The sequence below is a fragment of the Macrobrachium nipponense genome, chromosome 15, assembly GCF_015104395.2.
Source record: "Macrobrachium nipponense isolate FS-2020 chromosome 15, ASM1510439v2, whole genome shotgun sequence".
Taxonomy (NCBI): Eukaryota; Metazoa; Arthropoda; class Malacostraca; order Decapoda; family Palaemonidae; genus Macrobrachium; species Macrobrachium nipponense.
Genome location: NC_087208.1, coordinates 67,933,916 through 67,955,510, shown reverse-complemented (window position 1 = coordinate 67,955,510; position 21,595 = coordinate 67,933,916). Strand labels below are relative to the sequence as shown.

Below are 21,595 nucleotides of genomic sequence, written 5' to 3'. Positions count from 1 at the left end.
TAACCCTGTAATTTTGTAGATGTGACACTGTGTTATGCAATATACTCCTCCCGAGTTTTCTTCTAGGGTGGAAAGGTGAAGCTCTGGGATTTATAGCAGCTGACTCCACGAAGGCAAGTAAAAGATGTTCTTGTAGAATCCAGCCACATCACCTCGTGAATTGTCGTCGCCATTGCAGTAACTTCTTCATAAGGATATTCTGGGATCCTGTTTTGCCATTTATGTTTTTTTTTTCTATCGAAGTAACGTAACGTTTTGTTAATTTTTGCAGTAATGTGTTAGTTTTCTTGCTTCTTAACGTAACTTGGATAATTGTTGTTTTCTTTAAATAATTAATTATATGTGTTAAACCTTTAAATGAGTCTTTGTGAACCCGTGTGGCATCACCCAAAATAGACTTGGCGCAGGAAATACAGTTGATTGTTTCTTAACTGAACTTTTGTTGAATAAAAATGCAATGTTTCTTGACTTCATGGTAAATTTAAGTAAGTTAGTAAACTCCTCAGCACTGTAACTTGGTCTCATTCAAAGCTAGTGCAGGAGGGCTTAATTAAGGTTGAATGAAATCGTACCGAATGTGGCCCTAAAATTTTTTTAGTTTCACCACATTCTTTGCTGGTCCTTCGAACGAACCGGATGCCATAACGATTCACAAAGGATTTTTTTGGATGTTAAAAGATAATTTGCGATAAAGTTCACGTTGGTGATGGTTGGCTTTCAAGTCATTTTAGTATAGCTGGCACGTGTCCAAGGTTATTTGGTGAGCAGGGTAAGGTATTGAATTACTTGGAGTGTTTGCCAAGTAATCTGTTGTTTATGGAACATTATTGTTCGTATTTAGTGATTACTCTGTGAAGAAATTCTTGTTGAATTTCGTAGCCATTTTTTTTACTTAGGTTTTTCGTGACCAGATGTATTTTGTGAACTGATGAAGAGCACATGGTCAAATTATCTAGCATTCAGTGGATGTTATATTTCAATCAGGTTTAGATAATTTGCCATACATTTTTTGATATTTGTGCAAGTTTGTTATTGATCCATTAACAAGATAATGGATTCCAAGATTAGGGTAGTTATTGAAGGGGAAATTATTTCCGTACAAGATTTGCTTGATGAGGCAGGTAGCTGCATTGGTGATACCGATACACCAAAATCGACCCTCGTAATGTATGAACGTTGTCTTACTGAGGGTCTACGACGTTTTGAAGATAGTTGGTCACAGAATGTGACGATTATTTCACAGGATAGTGAATATGAGAGGTTATGTAGAAGTTATAGAGCAATAACTAGATGTGTAAGGAAAGCTATTGCTACTACACAGAAACTATGAGTGAGATTGACATGGGAGATATAAATCAACGGCCCGCTTTGCCTCCTCCTTCGCCTCCCACTAACCCTCTCCCTCCCCCCCCCTAAACTCCCAGCAATTAAGATACCTGAATTTAGCGGTGGGGAGGAACAATGGCTTGCATTTTGGGATATATTTAACAGTTTAGTTCACGATCGTAGGGATATTTCCGATGTGATTAAGTTTTCTACACTCAGAGCTAGTTTAAGGGATAACGCCTTTAAAGCCATAGAAGGTTTGCTTGGCACTAATGCCAATTATTCAGTAGCTATTCAGACCCTTAAGGAGAAGTATGATAATAAGGAAAAATTGAAACGTAGACTTTTCCAAATTAATACATTTAGTCCCTCCCAGTCATACAATAGAGGATTTGAACACGTTCAAATTGGAATATGAGAAGATTATTTTACAAATGAACACATTGAATTTAGATGTAGAGGCCATGAACCCCGTTTTCTCTAGAATAATATGCGAGAAATTATCACCTGAAACATGTAAGGCTATAATTAATAAACATAATAGTATGTCTCTTGATTTAAAGCAAATTTCCTCAAGTTTGAATTGTTTGTGAATTAATGGAATTTTATTACGAAGTTGAGAATTTTAATGAGAGAAAACGGGATCAGGGCAACTATTCTAAAGTGATTCCCTCAAATGTGCAAAACGTGCAGAGAGCACAACCAAGTAACAGTAAACCTACTAATAGTAGTCCTTACAATAATTGTGTGTTTTGCTCATCGAACCATGCCTCTCGCGATTGTAAGACTTTCAAATCCATTGATAGTAGAAGGGACAGAGTTAAATATTTAAGGTTGTGCTTTGCTTGCATCAAAGGAGGTAATTTATTCTCTGAATGTAGAAATAAGCCGAAATGTAATATATGTGATGGGCCTCATTACCCGATGATTTGTAAGAAAACAGAAAACCCTGTTAATCCTGCTCCACCAAAGTTGAGTGTAAATAGCACTAATGTTAGTAAATCAAATGTTAATTCTGGGAAATCTCATAATGATTCTAAAGGTGCTGTTAGTAAAGGTGATTCCCCAGTAGTTATGACTGCTTCATTGGGAATTGATCATTCTCAGACTAATAAGATTTCTGTTTCGACTGCTCTTCCTACTGCTAAGGTAATTGTGTCAGGGAATGGACATCGTTCCTTTGAGAGAGCACTCTTTGATTCTGGTGAGCAAAGAACGTATTGCAACGGAATTAGCCCATAAGCTTAGTCTATCGTCCATAGCAACAGTAGCCTTAAAGGTAAAACCATTTGGCAGTGATGCCATGGAAGTTAATTGTAATATAGTAAGAGTTGTGGTGAGACTAGGTAAGATTCGTACTGTCATTAATGCCATTGCATTCGATAGAGTTAATTCCAGATTAAGCTGACTTACTTGATTAAGTAAGTCAGCTGCGTTCTTGACGAGTAAAGGCATAAAATTAGCAGATAATGATTTAAATTCAAATGAAGTAAATGGTATAGAATTAGTCATTGGAGCTGATTACTATGGAAAATTCATTCAGAACAGTCAAATTTGCTCTGGAATACAGATATTGAATAATTCTGGTGGTGCACTAATTTTTGGACCTCTTCCTAGTTGGTCTTATGACAATGTAGAATCTAATGAGATTACTACATCAAATGTATGTTGTTCAAGAATAGAAGTAGAGGAAATCCCTATTAATTCTTGTTGTGAAGTTAGAAAATTATGGGATTTAGAAAGTGTTGGTATTCGTCAATCTGAAATTAGTCCTGAAGAAAGCGAATCAGTTAAGTGTTTTAAGGATAAAGTAAAAAGGGTTGACAATAAATATGAAGTGTCCTTACCATTTAAAGATGAAAGTAGACCGCCTGTTAACTATAGAATAGCCATTGGTCAATTAAATTCCTTGTTACATAGATTCGAATCTGACCCCTCCTTGTATGCTCATTATGATAAGATTATCAAAGATTACGTTCAGTCTGGGTTTATAGAATTAATTCCTTCAGGCTCCCCTATTATAGGGCATTATTTACCCCACCATGCTGTACTGAAGGATTCAGAAACAACTCCCATTCGAATAGTTTTTAATGCTTCTTCAAAGGCTAAAGGAGAACTTTCCTTAAATGATTGTTTATCAACTGGTCCCTCATTAACTACTAAACTTTTCGATGCCCTGTTGAGTTTCCGTACAAACCCAGTAGCTGTGATTTCAGATATCAGTAAAGCCTTTTTAAGGATAGGCATTTCACCTGACTGCCGTGATTATTGCAGATTTCTATGGATAACTGATCCCTCCGATTTGAAGTCTACTGTAACATACCGGTTTTGTGTAGTTTGTTTTGGAGCTACATGCTCCCCCTTTCTCTTGCATCATTTATCTTTACATGATAATCCCCTTGCATCATCTCTGATGAAGAATTTCTATGTAGATAATTTTAGTAAAACTAACAAGGATGTCAGTCTTGATGAATGAGTATCCAGTAATAAATGCGATTCTTGAAGATGCTAATATGCCTCTACAAGAATGGGTCAGTAATGATTCAGAGTTTAACAGAACCATAGATGTTATCAAAGAAAGAGTGAACGTTTTGGGTTTAGAGTGGTATCTAGCACAAGATGAGATGTCACTGAAGGAAGTAAATTGTGAGTATAAAGGACCTTTAACCAAACGAAAGGTTTTATCAGTAGTAGCTCGGATGTTTGATCCTCTAGGATTATTGTCATCAATACAGGTGAGAGGTAAATATTTTCTTAAATGTTTGTGGAGTAACTACGGATGGGATGACCCTTTGCCAGAATCATTATGTTCAAGGTTTGATGAAATTTGCAAGTGTTTTAGAAATGTAGAAAGTTTAAAGTTTCCTTGGTTTGTTGTACATCCTGAATGTTCCCACTTACATGTATTTTGTGATGCCTCTAACAAGGCATATGGAGCTGCTGCCTATGTGATTGATTTCAAGAGAAGTGTAAGCAATTTACTGGTCAGTAAGTGTAAAGTGGCACCAAACCCTAAACAGACTATTCCGCGTTTGGAATTGACAGCCTTGTCCTTGGGTGCGAAACTTGCTGGAAGATTAATGCAGAATGATGATTTAAGAGTGAGTTCTTGCACACTCTGGAGTGACTCCATGGTTTCTATTTGTTGGGTGAAGAACAATAATAGTAAAATTCCCTATGTACGAAACATAGTCACTGAAATTAATGAATTCAAGTTTCCTCTACGGTATACCCCCTCTAAGGATAATCCATCCAGCTGGTATTCTATCCAGAGGTAGTAATAGTAAAGATTTAGCGCAAAATTCCTTATGGTGGAATGGCCCTAAATGGCTTTTAACTGGTGATTATCCCCAATTTTTAGCTACAGAAACTCTGCATGTTAATGAAATTCTTTCAGAACCTAAGTTTGTTCACCCTCCAACCCCATTAATTGACATCCCACGTTATAGTAATTTAAGTAAGCTTAAACGTATCATGAGGTCAATATTGCTTTTTCTTAATAAGTGCAGTAAAGTTTCTAAGTTTGTTGTTAACGAAATGAAAGCACTTGTTCTCCTTGAACAGAAGCAACATTTTTCTACTACCAGAATGTAGCTCTGTGATAAGAATTCACATGGAGTGTCCATGGATGTTAAGAACTTGTGTAATCAGTTAAACTAATTTGTTGATGAGGAAAATCTAATTAGGTCTCAGGGTCGCATGAACAGTGCCCAATGTTATTGCCTTCCACTGGTGCTATTACTGTTTTTGATCATGAGACTGGCTTGGAAGAGAAGGTCTTTGTATGTCTATTTACCTGTACTACGAGCAGGGCGGTTCATTTTGAATTGACTCATTCCATGACTGCTTCCGATTTCCTACTGGCTATTCGACGCTTTGTAGCGTATCATTCTTTGCCGAGTCTGATTATATCTGACAATGGTAGGAATTTTGTTGGATTTAATAATTTCCTGAAGGAAATTATGGAGGAACCAGGGGTAAAGTCATACCTTGAAGGAAATGGTGTTAATTGGAAGTTCATTACACCGCGAGCCCCCTGGTCTGGAGGCTTTCATGAACGCCTTGTTGGTGTTCTAAAGGGATGTTTGTCCAAGGCCTTGTATCACAAATGTATATCCTTTGAAGAGTTGAGAACTCTACTTGTTGAGTTTCAAGCTATGATAAATTCTCGACCACTGACTTATCTCTCCTCTGATCGAGATTGTGAGGCTTTGACTCCCTCCATGTTACTTTATGGGCGAAATGTTTTGTATTTCCCCTCCTCTTAACAATTTAGCAACTGATGACCCAGATTTCATGAGTTCAAGTGATTTTAGAGCACAATATTTTAAATTATCATCAGTGCTAAGGAAATTTGAGAACTCTGGGAAAAGAGACTATTTAGTGTCCTTGAGAGAGAGAGACATAATAATTCTAGTAATAATCTCTGCAAATGTGAAAGTTGGAGACATAGTGATGGCAGACTTAGAAGATCATCTGGGTAAAGGTTATAGATCCCTCCTCTCATTGGGTAAGGTTACCCAGCTGTTCCCGTCGTCTGATGGTGTGATTAGGTCTGTAGAAGTGAGAGTGAGTAAATAATAAACGATACATGAGATCAATCACAAAGATCGTACTTCTGGAATTACCCGAGAGGGAATTTGATAGTGTTGTAACTCAGGAGCCAGATAGTGTGCCTCTGAATGGTACTAGACCTCGGCGTGCAGCAGCAATCCGCTGTGATCAAGAGAGAAAGGATTTAATCTCTAAGAATGTACTCTTAAATGTATATTTGATTTAAATTTTGGGTGCAGTTGTAATTACTTCTAATTATGATTCTTCTTGGGGGAGAATGTCAAAAATTGCCATTTACTCCCCTTGAATAAAATTTCCTAGTTTTCTATGAATACTTGTTTTGAAGTATTTCTCAGTTTCTATGAAAATACGCTGATACATTATTTTGCTCCACAGAAGTAGTTTTTATTATATTAACTATAGCAATGAGTTGGTATAAATTAGTACGTACATTGATATTCAAAGTAATAAACCACTTTTTTTTGCAAATTTTGTCCATCTCTGTGAAATTAGATGACGTATCATTACAGTTTGTCAAACTTCTTCCTGTGGAGACTATATACATTATTTTCTTATTGTAAGGGCACATGCCAGTAATTTATGCTTGCCTTCTGGACGAACCCCCCCCCCCCCCTTTTTTTATGTTGGGTTACGATTAGAGCACTTGATGTTTGTTTTTAAATTCATGTTTGTTACGTAACCCTGTAATTTTGTAGATGTGACACTGTGTTATGCAATATACTCCTCCCGAGTTTTCTTCTAGGGTGGAAAGGTGAAGCTCTGAGATTTATAGCAGCTGACTCCACGGAGGCAAGGAAAAGATGTTCTTGTAGAATCAAGCCACATCACCTCGTGAATTGTCGTCGCCATTGCAGTAACTTCTTCATAAGGATATTCTGGGATCCTGGTTTGCCATTTATGTTTTTTTTTTTTTCTATCGAAGTAACGTAACGTTTTGTTAATTTTTGCAGTAATGTGTTAGTTTTCTTGCTTCTTAACGTAACTTGGATAATTGTTGTGTTCTTTAAATAATTAATTATATGTGTTAAACCTTTAAATGAGTCTTTGTGAACCCGTGTGGCATCACCCAAAATAGAATTGGCGCAGGAAATACAGTTGATTGTTTCTTAACTGCACTTTTGTTGAATAAAAATGCAATGTTTCTTGACTTCATGGTAAATTTAAGTAAGTTAGTAAACTCCTCAGCACTGTAACTTGGTCTCATTCAAAGCTAGTGCAGGAGGGCTTAAGGTTGAATGAAATCGTACCGAATGTGGCCCTAAAAATTTTTTTTAGTTTCACCACAAATTATTTTTGGTACTTTCCAAAACTGTAACTAAACTGGTCATAATCAAAGGAAGTATTGTACATTTAGAAATTTGTATTGCTGGGTTTTGAAATGCATGACATTAATTTTGTACCAGTGATCAATATTCATTCATTCCCTCTCAGAGATGCCATGGCTTTATAAAAGTGTCTTATCACCTAATCCGAGGTTGTGAATCTGTGTAGTTACACTTCAAAGTATTTAAGCATAGGTACATGGATTGGCCTGTTTTCATTTTCTCTTTATTCTTGAACTATAAAAGTAATTAGTTATAATTAAGGAAATGGTTCTTTTAATAAAAATGCAGGTACGTTGCTTTATTTTACAGGTTAAAGCACAACAGTCACTAACTTTTAATAATAAAGTTCATTTTTCATGAACCAGCTTCTCTGATGCTGGACTAGACTGAAGTTTCCGCAGGCAAGGCTCATCTTTAGTTCTCCACAAACCAAACTTCATTGCGGCGGTTCCAGAACTTCACTGGAGGATCATATCCAACCCTACAAAGAAATTTGTCGATGAGGAAGTTAAAACTACTATACGTCTGGCTGAAATTTTTTTAGAAGAAATTCCATATTTTAAGCAACACTTTCATTATTACTATGTCATAGACTTCATTCTTAGTGCGTGACAAGTCCTGGGGGAAATTTCTGCTTCAAGCAATCCGTGAGAATTCGCTTGTAGGTCTAAAAATTTTCGACGACTGTGATACATGGAGAATTATCGGACCATTTTGTACGTTTTCAAGAGATTTAGTTCGGAAGCTTTTTCATTCCTTAATTGCGTCAAATTTAGTCAAAAGTGTGTAGCTTTATCTAATAAAATGATAATTTAACAGCAGTTGTGTAGAATTTGATCATGCAAATTACATTAAAATCTAGATATGATTTTCAGCCTAGGCGTTCCGGTAAAGATTACGCCTATTTATACTCTTATTGCAGTAAAGGCGCATTCCAATACACTTAGCCCACATACCAGTACTGGCGATCGAAGGATACAGTTCTTCCGTGACGCTCGAGGATAGATGCCAAACTCTGAGCTTCCCTTTGCCACTCTGCTTCAGCTTCGACGTATCCCCCGACGGTCCTGAAATTCATTAGCAAGCTCAGAAGTAGTACCTCGCTTACAATTTTGTTTTGGAGTGTAAGAAAGTTCTAACTTCCTGCTAGCGGTGGCACTGGGGAACTTATCTGCTATATTGTCTATTATTACACTAAATATGCTAGATATATTGGTAAGTCTAGAGGTCCACACCAAACCTCTTAGACTCTTCCCCACCTTACACCACTCCTCGGCCGGGCTTAGGCAAAGGCCTATGTTGGTGTAAGACCACTTTAATCTAAAATCAAGTCACCAGGTTTAACCTACCATCCAATAGAAGAATTCTTACAAATGCCACTATTATGCTAGGCTCCGTAGGTATGCACATGCATTAGTTCCCATGACCAATAATAATTCTTGAGACTCGATAATGAACATGGGGTGGTGTAGTACTCTTAGTACAGTAGTTTATTACCATCATAAAGAAATTATGGAAGTACAATAATTTGATTGATTAAAATCAATAGCGGAGAACTATTGAAAATGCAGAAATTTCATAAGGTGCAGGTCGATGTTTTATACTTTTTCAAATTCAGTCGGAATAACATTGAGGAATCGTATAATAGATTAGGGATATGAAAGTGTCTCTGTAGGTAATGGCGACTATTTTGAGCTGGTTGCCACTTGGTAATAGTACTATGTAGATAGATAGTAACATTAAGCATAATTGTTTGCCACCAATAAGAATAAATATAATCATGGGAGAACTTACCTCGTAAGGACATAGAGCTCTGGGCGGTCCTGTATGAAAGTGTGAGATTCCGCCGGCTGAGGTGGATTGGCCTGGTGTGCATTTCCCAAGTAGAAACATTCTGTAAACCTCTTGCCACCGGATTCAAGCAAAGTGACCTCGACCGTTACCGGACCGGTCATTTCGATCGCCTTCCCTGTTTATGGAAATGCATTCTATATATCGTGTGTTTCTTTCCTTTTATAATTATAAAATGACGTTATAGGTAGGACCAATCGCCATCGATCTGTCAAAACTACAGCATGCGGCTGTAAGAATGGAACGTTTGGAATGTCTCAAACTCGTTATCGTCATGTAATTTTAAATTCACGGACACTGTTCGCTTTGATATCTTGCCTTTGCGGTTGATATTACGCACACACGCAACTGATTCTTAAAGTTCTTGGAATTTCAGTTAATCTGAAATTTATTTCTGTGTAAAAATAGGAACTAGAATTTTCTCCTGTTTATTTTGAAAAGTTTTATGCCGTTGAGATGAGGACTACTTCGTCGTGGCGTTACACCAAGTTGTGACTTGTGACCCACTTAAGCTGTCTGCTTATCATGCACTGGTTATAGCAACAAAGACCTAATGAATTTAATGGAACGTACCCAGCCTGCCCTGTCTTTGTCTTCAGTTCGATTCAGCTCTCGTGCAAGCAGGAAAGAGAGAGAGAGAGAGAGAGAGAGAGTGGGGGGGGGGGGGTGGCGGGTGCTGTGGACTGTGGACAGAATATGAAAAGGTAAAATTTCACAATAAAATTTCACAAGTCATATACTAACTAAACTCGATTTACCTTCAGCGTTATGGCCGCCTATGTAAGCGAAAAGCCTCCAGAACAAGGATGTCGTTAGTTCTTCGACAGTGTACTCTCCAGGTTTGGCTTCCTCTTGTGAGCAAACCCATTTTTGAGGTGGGTATCGCCTCTCTTCATATTCCTAAAGAAGAAGAAAAAGATGACGATGGTGTATTGTTGTTTCTTATTCCTCGTAGAGAAATGCTAACGCCGTTGATACCTACATCATACAACGGTCTAAACTTCATAAAAGTGCATATATATATATATATATAGTATATATATATATATATATATATGACAGATTATTCTCTTACACATACACATCATTATCGTTTCCATTGGTGTTTTCTATAAAAACGTATACGACTATCCAATGATCAATGAAATCCAAATAAATAAGCTCAATTATTATAATCTTACAAGCTTGATGGCATGCACTACGCTGCTATAGAACCCGGCTCTGACCGTCATGTCTCTGCTACCCTCCCGATCCCCTACATACCCAGCCCCACCCGGGACGGACAAACAGATTTGTAGGAGGTGGGTGGGTCATGTCCCCTCTACCATCACGATCCCTTACCTACCCTGGCCCCGAAAAACAAGAAAGATCCACACGGACTTTATTATTATCGGTTCACCTTCGCTTTCAAAGATGGAGACATTCAAACTCTAAAGTTGAATGCTTGTACACACACACATACAAACGCACGCGAGCGCGCAGTACACAAAACTCACCGAGGACCACTCGGTGACATGATATGGAGCCTCTTCATGAGTGGTAAATAAACTTTTCACTTGGCTAATGAAACTGTCTACCTGAAAATGAAAATAAAAATAGAATAGCTTCAATACGTAAACAAACTTAACACCTGGTTAATTCACCTCTATTTCATAATCTCGATGTGTATGATTTACATGTAAAATATTTTCCATGTATTTTAGTACAAGGAAAAATAGTCAAACAAAACCTCTGGTGGCATATGATAATAATTTTGGTGTTAAACACTGCTCATTTTTCTTAGTGGTTCTGAAAATACATTTGGCCATGTCTACATGCATAAATTAACACGAATTTCTCAAAGCTGTGGAAGCAATGTTTACTTACAATTCCGGACTGGGTTCCTGCCACCGCCAGCAGGAATACTAGAGCTGTCAGTAGCTTCATTGAGGTCGCTGCCCACTGGACACTTCGAAAACTAAACCGCAGACTTCGTTTTTGAACGAGAAGTGAAAAGCGGCTGCCTATGTCGACATAAAAGGACAAAGAACGTTATGTTAGAAGATTTACAGGCTGCTTAAAAAGCAAGAGCTCATGCTGACATAAAGCCAGCTTAGTCTATGACAACAATAGTATACGAAGATTTACATACATTGGTCACCGTTAGTATAATTTACGAACAGGATGCTTATTGGACAGTTGCGTTTATAGTGAATAGCATTCCATACAAAAATTGTAATTACACTAACTGATATAATATATCCAAAGAAATAAGTAAATTACAGTAGAAAATTGTGAGAACAATTGAAAAAAATAATACTAAACGAAATTTCACTTAAGATTGCAATATTCATTCTTTAATTGAGATAATTAATCATTAAATTCTACTTGTAGGCCTAATGTATGTGAAGACAGCCGGCACTATGAAATACGGAGATACATCTTACCTGTGCAGTATGTTAGCAGAAGTACAGTGATCTAGATTAATGCCTAATTACCATTTATATTCATTTGGCTGTAATTGTCTGAACCTGGTGGTTATGCAAACGGAGGAAAAACTGGGAAAAAGGAATAATGAGATCAACTTATAGATTAAAAGATATTCTCGTTTTTATTTTTCTGAACTCATATTTGCCTAAAATAATCCACCGGTATATTCCGATCTTCAGCCTCGCTGAATGTGCAAATATTGATCATAATTAGGCGGCTTCGCGCACTTCAGGTTATGAAACTTGTTGATCTGTGTCATGTGGTGACTTACAGACAAAAAACATCTGATAAGAATCCACCAAAGCCGTTTTTTTCTGAGACTTTTTTCACGACCGTGCCCGATAGGTCTCGCTATCATTTGATATCAGTATCATTATAATTAGGCCTCATTCTTTGTTATGATAGCTGTGATAATCGACAGTTTTATCATTACTGAGAAAGGCACGCCAGTGTAATTTGTTCTGCCCAGGTGATCGTTTGTTGGGCATTTACCGTAACAGTAAGTTTGACCAGACACCGTGCTAAATTTACAGAAGGGAGGAAATTAACAGTTTATAAAGAGTGCAAAAATACATTTACCTAGACCGACAAATAGCATGGCATAGATAACAGCAAAGGCAAAATATACAAAATTCAGGTGAATTCAAGACATGATTACTCAGTGGAGATAACTTACGAAAAGCTCTTGATGTTATCTTCAGACACGATAACATTACAAGTTCTTCGAACCTTTTTGTCCTTTCGATCTTATAAGTTCTCTGAACCTTTTCATCCTTTCGATCTTATATAATGTGATACTCAATGTGGTTCATGGTACTGTGCTTTTTCTTTTGCGCATAAATGTTTCTTTCTCACACACAGACAAACGCATCATACATATACGGAATTCCTACGATATGTAACCTTAACCAATGTAGGTACAATGAGTATATGATTAAAAATACACTTGTAGCTTAGATCGTTGCATGTGGAGTATTGGCTGTGCTCAGCCTGTGCCCTGTGTTATTGTAGATAAATAATTAAATATTTGCTCTCTCTCTCTCTCTCTCTCTCTCTCTCTCATCTCTCTCTCGTCTCTCTCTCTGCCTCTCTCTCTCTCTCTCTCTCTCTCTCTCTCGGGATTAACTTAACTTCGTAAACAGTCGTCTGTAACAAATTATCATGAAACGATAAACATGCAATCATCCGAAATTTTATGATACACATTGAAATATTTACTTGCAATATATATATATATATATATATATATATATATATATATATATATATATATATATATATACATTTACATATATAAATCTAGAAGAGTAAAATATATATCAGACACTGCCAACTGTGCAATCGTGAAGTCGTTCTTCCATTTTCTTGAATAGTCATTGTTGTGCAAGGATAAGTGAGCATCTAATTCTCCCCATAAATTCCATTATTTTCCAATTTATGTTATGGTACTATCAGAGATGGTGACCGACTTTCGAATTCGATGTTCTCTTTCACTGTAATAATCACTAAAAAGAAGTGAGGATTTTTAAATTGTTCGCTGGTATCCCTAGTTGCATAGGCCTACCTAGCCTAAGGGCTGAGATAAGTTGCTTGCTTTCCGGAGAAGTTGCTTACAAGCTAGCCAGAGACATTTGTGAGAATTTCTTTGTGGGTAAGTAGCTTAAGTCTGTAGCATTAATGTGTTCATTGAGAATTTTGAGTCCGCTATGACTACATTAGCCCAAAGATGAATGGGGCTGCAAGAGCCTAAGCTAGTTACTAGCTAATTAGGTACTAGTAGATAGGCTACTACCTAAATATCGTTCTAAGTAGTAGGCCTACATGTGGTCCAATATGCTAGACATGTAAAAAGGAATTAGGTAGGTAGTTCTAGTATACTATGTACCTAACTGTGTTGACAATGGGGCTAGGCTAAATTTTTTTTAAGCTTTGTGCTTTCTGGTTTGTTACAAATCACTAAGGGGAACAACCGACTGGACTAGCGGATCCAGTGTCCACCGCGTGTGAAGCCACCCTCCGAAAAAGTTCAACAACAGCAACCAGAGATGGGCATCAGACACGAGTTGTTGGTGGTGAGAGCAACACCTCGAGAGCTTTACTCTCCTTTCTAAGTATTCCTATTTTCTCCAAAGTTAGAAATTAAGGCCATATTGTAAGATTAAACAGAGGTTAATGAAAGTCTGGCCATACGCAGTGCACAGATACCTCTATGATGATGCTTTCGAAATTTTTACTTAGCTATAGGGTACATAACTGCAGTTAATCCATCGTCATCCTGTGGCTCTGCCTTATTCACTTGATATTTTAATTGGTGAAACAAGAATACAATTACATCTTTAAGCATACCATTCAAAAGATTGAAATTTCATCAACATAATATGATATATATGTACCTAAGCGTCATACGAACTAAAATAAGCATGTGAGGTCTTCGTAAAATATGTTGTCAAGGCAGTTTTGAAATCCAATATGGCAGCAACCACGTCACTTGCCGTTCGTAACCACAGACAATCCACCATCTTTCCCAGCCTTCCCAGCACTTCTTTGAACAATGTTAGCATATACTATATGTAACGTTTATTGATCTTACTCAAGATTGCAGTTGTAATCGGCACAATAAAACAACATTTTGTTGCCTATATTAGTGAAAGTATGAAACTTTTTATTCCCGGGGTCATGCTTTGAACTGAAATTCATTTTTACCTTGTAATCGGTGGTTTTTTCCCCACTGCCATCACAACTGAAACTCCACAGTGCTTATTTGATTGTAATTATACAGGTTTTGGTCTTAATTCACTCCAAATTGCACTTGAACCATGCTGCGGTTCCTGGTTCCTAAGTGCTCACTCCACAAACACAGTTGCGGGCAGCACCCGAGTACACTGTTTATGAGGTGCAAAGCTTTCTTTCCTTCATTGTTTACTGTACTCATTATTTAGTTTAACTTCACTTAGTTACTTCAAAATGTTTATTTAATTCATGTCTATTATTACTTTTTTGCAACCAACTTAACCCCGAAAAATTACAGATATTTCTAAAGTACTTACGAGCAGACGACGGCAAAATGACTCATCGTTGCCAATCTAGTGGAGCTTCACGCATACGCCGATGCATTTACAAACTGTTTCCATGAATTCTTATTGTCATAACAATGCAGTAATGATAAAATTGCTGTAATATGTATATATACTACAAATAGATATGCTAATTTCACTTATTTCTTTGGTTTTGTGTAAGTCTTATACCCAGTTTGGAGGGTAAACACATACCAATTGGCAACACTGATAAACAATTGAAGAGCGCGAAGAACGCCGCAGGTACCGTTCACAAGCAAAACTGTTGATATTTGAGTCAGGAATCTAGTTACTTTTTCAACATTGATATTTTCAAATTAATAATCATGAATATGTAAAAATATTTATGCAATTCATGACCTTATACTGCTGTATTAACTATTTATTTAAATAATTATCTAGTGCACGCTTCTTCTTCTTCTTCTACTAAAAATCGTAGTTCCCTTGGATAAGTAGTGGTTGGAAGTCTGTGTTTACGATTGTTTTGGGTACAAGTGGTGTGCGGATTTAGCACAGGAAATGGGAAGTTTGTTGACACAAGTGACTCCACAAACATCGAGATGGTGTCAATCTTCGAAAAATTTTTAGTTGTAAGTAAAAATTTCGAAAGTGTCATGGGCATGGGGTAGTGTGCACTACGTTTGGTCACACTCTTCATTACCCTCTGTTTAATCTTAAAATATGGCCTTAATTTCTAACTTTGGAGAAAATACTTCGAAAGGAGAGTATAGGCCTCGAGCTGTTCCTCTCACCACCAACAACTCATGACTGATGACCATCTCCGGTGTCAGGACGTCTTGAAGTACTTTTTCGGAGGGTGACCACAAACACGGTAGTCAGCGGGTTGGCCAGTCCAGTCAGTTGTTCACCCTATCACCAAAAATAGGGGGAAACACCGCATTGAATCCATCGTCATCGCATGGATCAGCCTTATTCACTCGATATTTAATTGGTGAAACAAGAATACAATTACATCTGTAAGCATACCACTCAAAAGATTGAAGTTTCGTCAACATAATGTGATATATGAAAGCGCCATACGAACTAAACTAAGCATGTGAGGTATTCGTAAAATATGTTTTCAAGGCAGTTTTGAAATCCAATATGGCGGCAACCGCGTGAGGTGTCATTCGTAAGCACAGTGGAGCCACCATCTTTCCCAGCCTTCACAGCACTCATTTGAACAATGTTAGCATATATATGTAACATTTATTGATCTTAATCAAGATTGCAGTTGTAATCAGCACAATAAAACAACATTTTGTTGCCTATATTAGTGAAAGTATGAAACTTCTTATTCCCGGGGTCATGCTTTGAACTGAAATTCATTTTTACTATGTAATCGGTGGTTTTATCCTTCCTACCATCACAACTGAAACTCCAAAGTGCTTGTTTGATTGTAATTATACATGTTTTGGTCTTAATAATTAATTCCAAATTGCACTTGAACTACGTTGCAGTTTCTGGTTCCTAAACGCTCACTCCACAAACTCAGTTGCAGGTAGCACATGAGTACACTGTTTATGAGGTGCAAAGCTTTATTCCCTTCATTGTTTACTTTTCTCATTATTTAGTTTAACTTTACTTTGTTACTTCAAAATGTTTATTTAATTCATGTCTATTATCCCTTTTTTGCAACCAAATTAACACCGAAAAATTACAGATATTTTTGAAGTATATATGAGCAGATGACAGCAAAATGACTCATCGTTGCCAATCTAGTGGAGCTTCACACATACGCCGATGCATTTACAAACTGTTTCCATGAATTCTAGTTGTCATAGTATTGCAATAATGATAAAAATGCTGTAATATGTATATAGTATACTACAAATAGATACGCTAATTTCTCTTGTTTCCTTGGTTTTGTGTAAGTCTTATACCCAGTTTGGAGGGTAAACACATAAAGTCAGGAATCTAGTTAGTACTTTTTCAACAACGAATATTTTCAAATTAATAATCATGAATATATAAAAAATTTATGCAATTCATGACCTTATACTGCCGTTTAACTATTTATTTAAATAATTATCTAGTACACACTTCTTCTTTTACCAAAAATCATAGTTCCCTTGGAAAAGTCGTGGTTGGAAGTCATTGTTTACGATTTTTGTGAAGAAAGTGCCCCACCATCTATGGGTACAAGTGGTGTACGGATTTAGCACATGGAATGGGAAGTTTATTGACACAAGTGACTCCGCAAACATCAAGATGGTGTCAATCTTTTAAATATTCGTAGTTGAGTAAAAATTTCGAAAGCGTCATGGAGGTAGTGTGCACTGGTAGACCCAGACTTTTCATTATTTCGAAAGGAGAGTAGAGGTCTCAAGCTCCTTCTCTCACCACCAACAACTCGTGACTGATGACAATCTCCATTGTCAGGACATGTTAAAGTACTTTTTCGGAGGGTGGCTTCAAACTCGGTGGAAACTAGATCTACTAGTCCAGTCGGTTATTCCCCCTATAGAGGAATGACGCCATCTCGATGTTTGCGGAGTCACTTGTGTCAATAAACTTTCCATTCCATGTGCTAAATCCGCACACCACTTGTACCCATAGACGCTGGGGCACTTTCTTCACAAAAATCGTAAACACAGACTTCCAACCATGACTTATCCAAGAGAACTACGATTTTTTGGTAGAAGAAGAAGAAGAAGCGTGCACTAGATAATTATATATATAGTTAAATGGCAGTATAAGGTCATGAATTGCATAAATTTTTTACATATTCATGATTATTAATTTGAAAAATGCTATGAACGGTACCTAAAGCATTCTTCGTGCTCTTCTATTGTTTATCAGTGTTGCCAATTGGTGTGTGTTTACCCTCCAAACTGGGTATAAGACTTACACAAAACCAAGGAAATAAGTTAAATTAGCGTGTCTATTTGTAGTATATATACATATTAGAGCAATTTTATCATTATTGCATTATTATAACAACTAGAATTCATGGAAACTGTGTAAATGCATTGGCGTATGTGTGAAGCTCCACTAGATTGGCAACAATGAGTTATTTTGCAGTCTGCTCGTATCTACTTTAGATATATCTGTAATTTTTCGGGATTAATTTGGTTGCAAAAAAGGGATAATAGACATGAATTAAATATACATTTTGAAGTAACAAAATGAAGTTAAAATAAATAATGAGTAAAGTAAACAATGAAGGGAAAAAAGCTTTGCACACCTCATAAAAAGTGTACTCGGGTGCTGCCCGCAACTGTGTATGTGTTTGTGGAGTGAGCGCTTAGGAACCATGAACCGCAGTGTGGTTCAAGTGCAATTCGGAGTGAATTAAGACCAAAACATGTATAATTACAATCAAATAAGCACTGTGGAGTTTCAGTTGTGATGGTAGTAAGGATAAAACCACCGATTACAAGGTAAACATGAATTTCAGTTCAGAGCATGACCCCGGGAAGAAGTTTCATACTTTCCCTAATATAGGCAACAAAATGTAGTTTGTTCATGCAACTTACCTGTCAGATATATATATAGCTGATAATTTCCGACGACCGACAGAATTTAAAACTTACGACACACGTAGTGGGAGTCAGGTGGTTAGTACCCATTCCCGCCGCTGGGAGGCGGGTATCAGGAACCATTCCCATTTTCTATTCATAATTTTTCTGTCGCCGGTGTTGTGAACATCTGTTTACAGCACCTCCGTCTGGATTTGGAAACTTTTTGCTACTTGAGTATCCCTTTTGGTTCTTTTTTGGATTAATTGACTTGGATCGGTGGCTAGGCACACGTTATTAGTGGATTGATTTGATTTTGGTTTGGATTTCTCTTGGATAATATGTCAGGGTCTAGTACAGCTAGCGCTAGATTTTGCTCTAGGACTGATTGTAGAGGTAGGCTACTGAAAGCTTCAGTAGACCCACATACGGTATGTAAGAGTTGCAGGGAGCATGAATGTGTGTATGAAAGCCGTTGCAAGGAGTGCGAAAGATTAACAGATTCTGAGTGGAAGGCGTATGATACCTATCTTAGGAAACTTGAAAAGGATAGGTTAAGGAGGTCTTCCTCCAGGAGTGTTTCAGGTGTGCAAGAAATTAATGTTTCCCCTGTTAACCCTCCTTCTGTTAATGCTCCTAACCCTGTAGTGTTGCCTCCGGGCCCTGAAGCGAAGCATGTCAGTAGAGAGTAATACTTTGTCCTTAATTTTGGAGTCGATTCGTAATTTAGAATCGAAAGTGTTGGCTCTTGAGAGCAAAAGTGATGTGCAGAAGTGCAGTGATACCCCTTGTGTAGTGGAGGGTGCGTCAGATCGGCCTCGTTTCGCCTCTAGGCCTGGACCTCTGCTTGACTCCCAGGACCTGGGGAGGGAGCATGTCGAAAGCCGAAGGAGGGTTACAAGGAACCCCCACCGATCTGGCGTGCCTTCGGCAGTTACTGATGAAAATCCCCAGACTGCCAGGGAGCGTGCGCGTGCACGTCTCCTCAAGGAGTGTTTTTCGTCATCGGAGGCTTCATCCCCACGTAAAGGGTGGAGTTCTCACGGTGCTTCCCGTCCGCTGAAAAGGACGGCGCGTGTTGTTGACGCTTCACGTCATAGCTCTCCGAATCTGCGATCTTCTCCTGACAGTGCGTTCGCTGCTTTTCCGCCGCAGAAAAGGCGTAGAGAGTCTTCGGATTTGGACTCGGGTAGTTCGTGCGAGCGATACAGTCGCGCTAGAGCTCGGGAGGAGGCCGTACCTGGGAGGAGGAGGGAGGCGTCCCCTCGCCGCTCTCCTGCTCACAGGATCAGTCCCTCCCCGGAGCAGGAAGTTTCGCCAACCAAGAGGATGATTCAGTCACTGCAGCAGCAACTTCAGGACGCTCTTGCTTCTAGAGAGTCTCTTCCGCGTCGTAGAAAGGATGAGAAGCTTCCTGAAGAAGTCAAGACCTTCTCTTTCTCCTCGCTCGCCTCTCTCTTCGTTCGAGTCTCCCTTCTAGAGTTCGTTCTGCTCCCCAGCAGCTCTCTAGAGGAGGTGAGAGTTCGTTTCTCGCTCTCAGGATGAGATATCTCCCGCTCGCAAGTCTTCGAATGTTCGCAAGCGAGCGGTGGACGCTGAGCGTGCTTCTGTGCAAGTGGAGCGCGCTTCCGTTGCCGCCAAACGCGCACCTGTGGTTGATAAACGTGCACCAGTGGACGGCAGCCGCGCTCTGGCGGCCGCTCGGCGCGCGCCAGCGGACGCCAAGCGTGCACTAGTGGACGCTCGGTGTGCGCCAGTGGGCGCCAGGAGTGTTTTTGTAGATGTCGAGCGCGCACCTGTCGGCGCCAAACGTGTGGATTCGGACGCCAAGCGCGCGCTGGTGGACGCCAGTTCCTCACCAACGCAAGTTCAGGTGGAAGAAGGAACCCTACCTGTTAGTCATTTTTCTTCAGAGTTTCCTCCTACTTCTCCAGTTTCTGAGGAAGGAGTTAGCGATAATTTAGTCGAAGCAGAGGAAGAGCAGCAGCCAGTTCCTGTCTCATCAGACTATAAAGTTTTGATGCGTCTTCTGCAGTCGGAGTTTGGAGAAACTTTCCAACCGGAAGCCCCTCGTACTCCCCCTTCTCAATTTTCTTCTTTTAAAGCATCGAAGGCATCGGGGTTCGTTAAGATGAAGAAGTCGCTTTCCTCGAAGCAAGCGTTCCGGAAAGTCCATGAGTGGATGGAGAAGAGGAAAGCCTCAGGAAAGTCCTCTTTGGCTTTACCACCATCAAGACTCTGCGGTAAAGGAGGCATGTGGTATGAGACGGGAGAGGACGTAGGTGTTAAACTACCAGCCTCTGCTCAGGGTGATTTCGGGAGCATCGTGGACGCCTCCAGAAGAGCCCTTCTGTCTTCATCAAAAGTCACTTGGACCCATAACGAGTTCGACTTCCATCTAAAAGGCCTCTTCAGGACTCTAGAGGTCTTCAACTTTCTCGACTGGTGTCTTGGAGTTTTGGATGCCAGGTCAAGGAGTTCTGATACTATTAGTCTGGGGGAGCTGTCCAGTGTACTTTCTTGTATGGACAAGGCCGTCAGGGATGGTTCTGAGGAGTTGGCTACTCACTTTAGCTCGGGGATTCTCAAGAAGAGAGCACTCTTCTGTAACTTCGCAGCCAAATCCGTCTCTCCAGCGCAAAAGGCGGACTTGCTTTTCGCTCCGTTTTCAGACCATCTCTTCCCCCAGACTATGGTTAAGGACATAGCATCGAGCCTTCAGGAGAAGGCAACGCAAGATCTTCTGGCTCAGTCTTCTAGAAGACCAGCAGCTGCTTCATCTTCTGGAGTTTCGTTTACCAAGAAACCGAAGCCCTTTCGTGCTGGATCTTCCTCGAAAACAGCCTCCCGAGGAAGAGGCTCTTCCAGAGGAAAAACCCCTGCTCCGTCAAAGAGTAGAAGTGATTTGGAAGTCCTTCAGACGCCGGTAGGAGCCAGGCTTCTTCTGTTCGCGAAAGCCTGGGAAGAGAGAGATGCCGACCCTTGGTCGCTAGATGTTGTGAGGAAAGGGTACAGGATCCCGTTCTTGAAGTCACCCCCGCTATCCACAACACCAAAGGATTTGTCTCCCTCTTATCGAGGAGAGAAACAGAAAGTGCTTTTCGATCTGCTGGAACAAATGATCGAGAAGCAAGCGGTGGAACAGGTCTTCGACCTGGAATCTCCAGGATTTTACAACCGTCTGTTCCTGGTGCCGAAACATTCGGGGGGGTGGCGACCCGTCCTCGATGTCAGCAGCCTAAACCTCTTCGTCATAAAGAAGAAATTCAAGATGGAGACGCCTCAATCTGTGCTGTCAACTTTGAGACCGGGGGATTGGATGGTCTCACTAGACCTCCAAGACGCGTATTTTCACGTCCCCATCCATCCCCAATCAAGGAAATACCTGCGATTTGTCCTGAAGGGGAAGGTATTCCAATTCAGGGCACTTTGCTTCGGTCTGACCACAGCGCCGATAGTTTTCACCATTCTGATGAAGAATGTGGCAAGGCTGCTTCATCTGGAGAATATAAGG

The 21,595-nt window shown here is 39.3% G+C and overlaps 2 protein-coding genes across 2 annotated transcripts in view; one reads left to right on the top strand and one right to left on the bottom strand.

The window, feature by feature from the left end:
• Positions 1-7,509: 7,509 nt before the first annotated feature.
• On the bottom strand, positions 7,510-11,606 carry LOC135195039 (heme-binding protein 2-like). The gene is made up of 7 exons (XM_064221359.1): positions 11,504-11,606; positions 10,944-11,080; positions 10,574-10,654; positions 9,836-9,977; positions 9,021-9,195; positions 8,183-8,293; positions 7,510-7,707 (listed from the first exon to the last, which is right to left on the bottom strand). The coding sequence occupies exons 2-7, from the start codon at positions 11,001-11,003 to the stop codon at positions 7,641-7,643; spliced, it is 636 nt and encodes a 211-aa protein (XP_064077429.1). The 5' UTR covers positions 11,004-11,080; positions 11,504-11,606; the 3' UTR covers positions 7,510-7,640.
• A 1,357-nt stretch (positions 11,607-12,963) lies between these two features.
• The window catches only part of LOC135195037 (BLOC-1-related complex subunit 5-like), a 579,421-nt gene continuing 570,789 nt past the window's right edge, over positions 12,964-21,595 (top strand). The window contains 1 exon segment of the mRNA XM_064221358.1: positions 12,964-13,197. The gene's annotated coding sequence lies outside the window, so the exon portion shown is untranslated.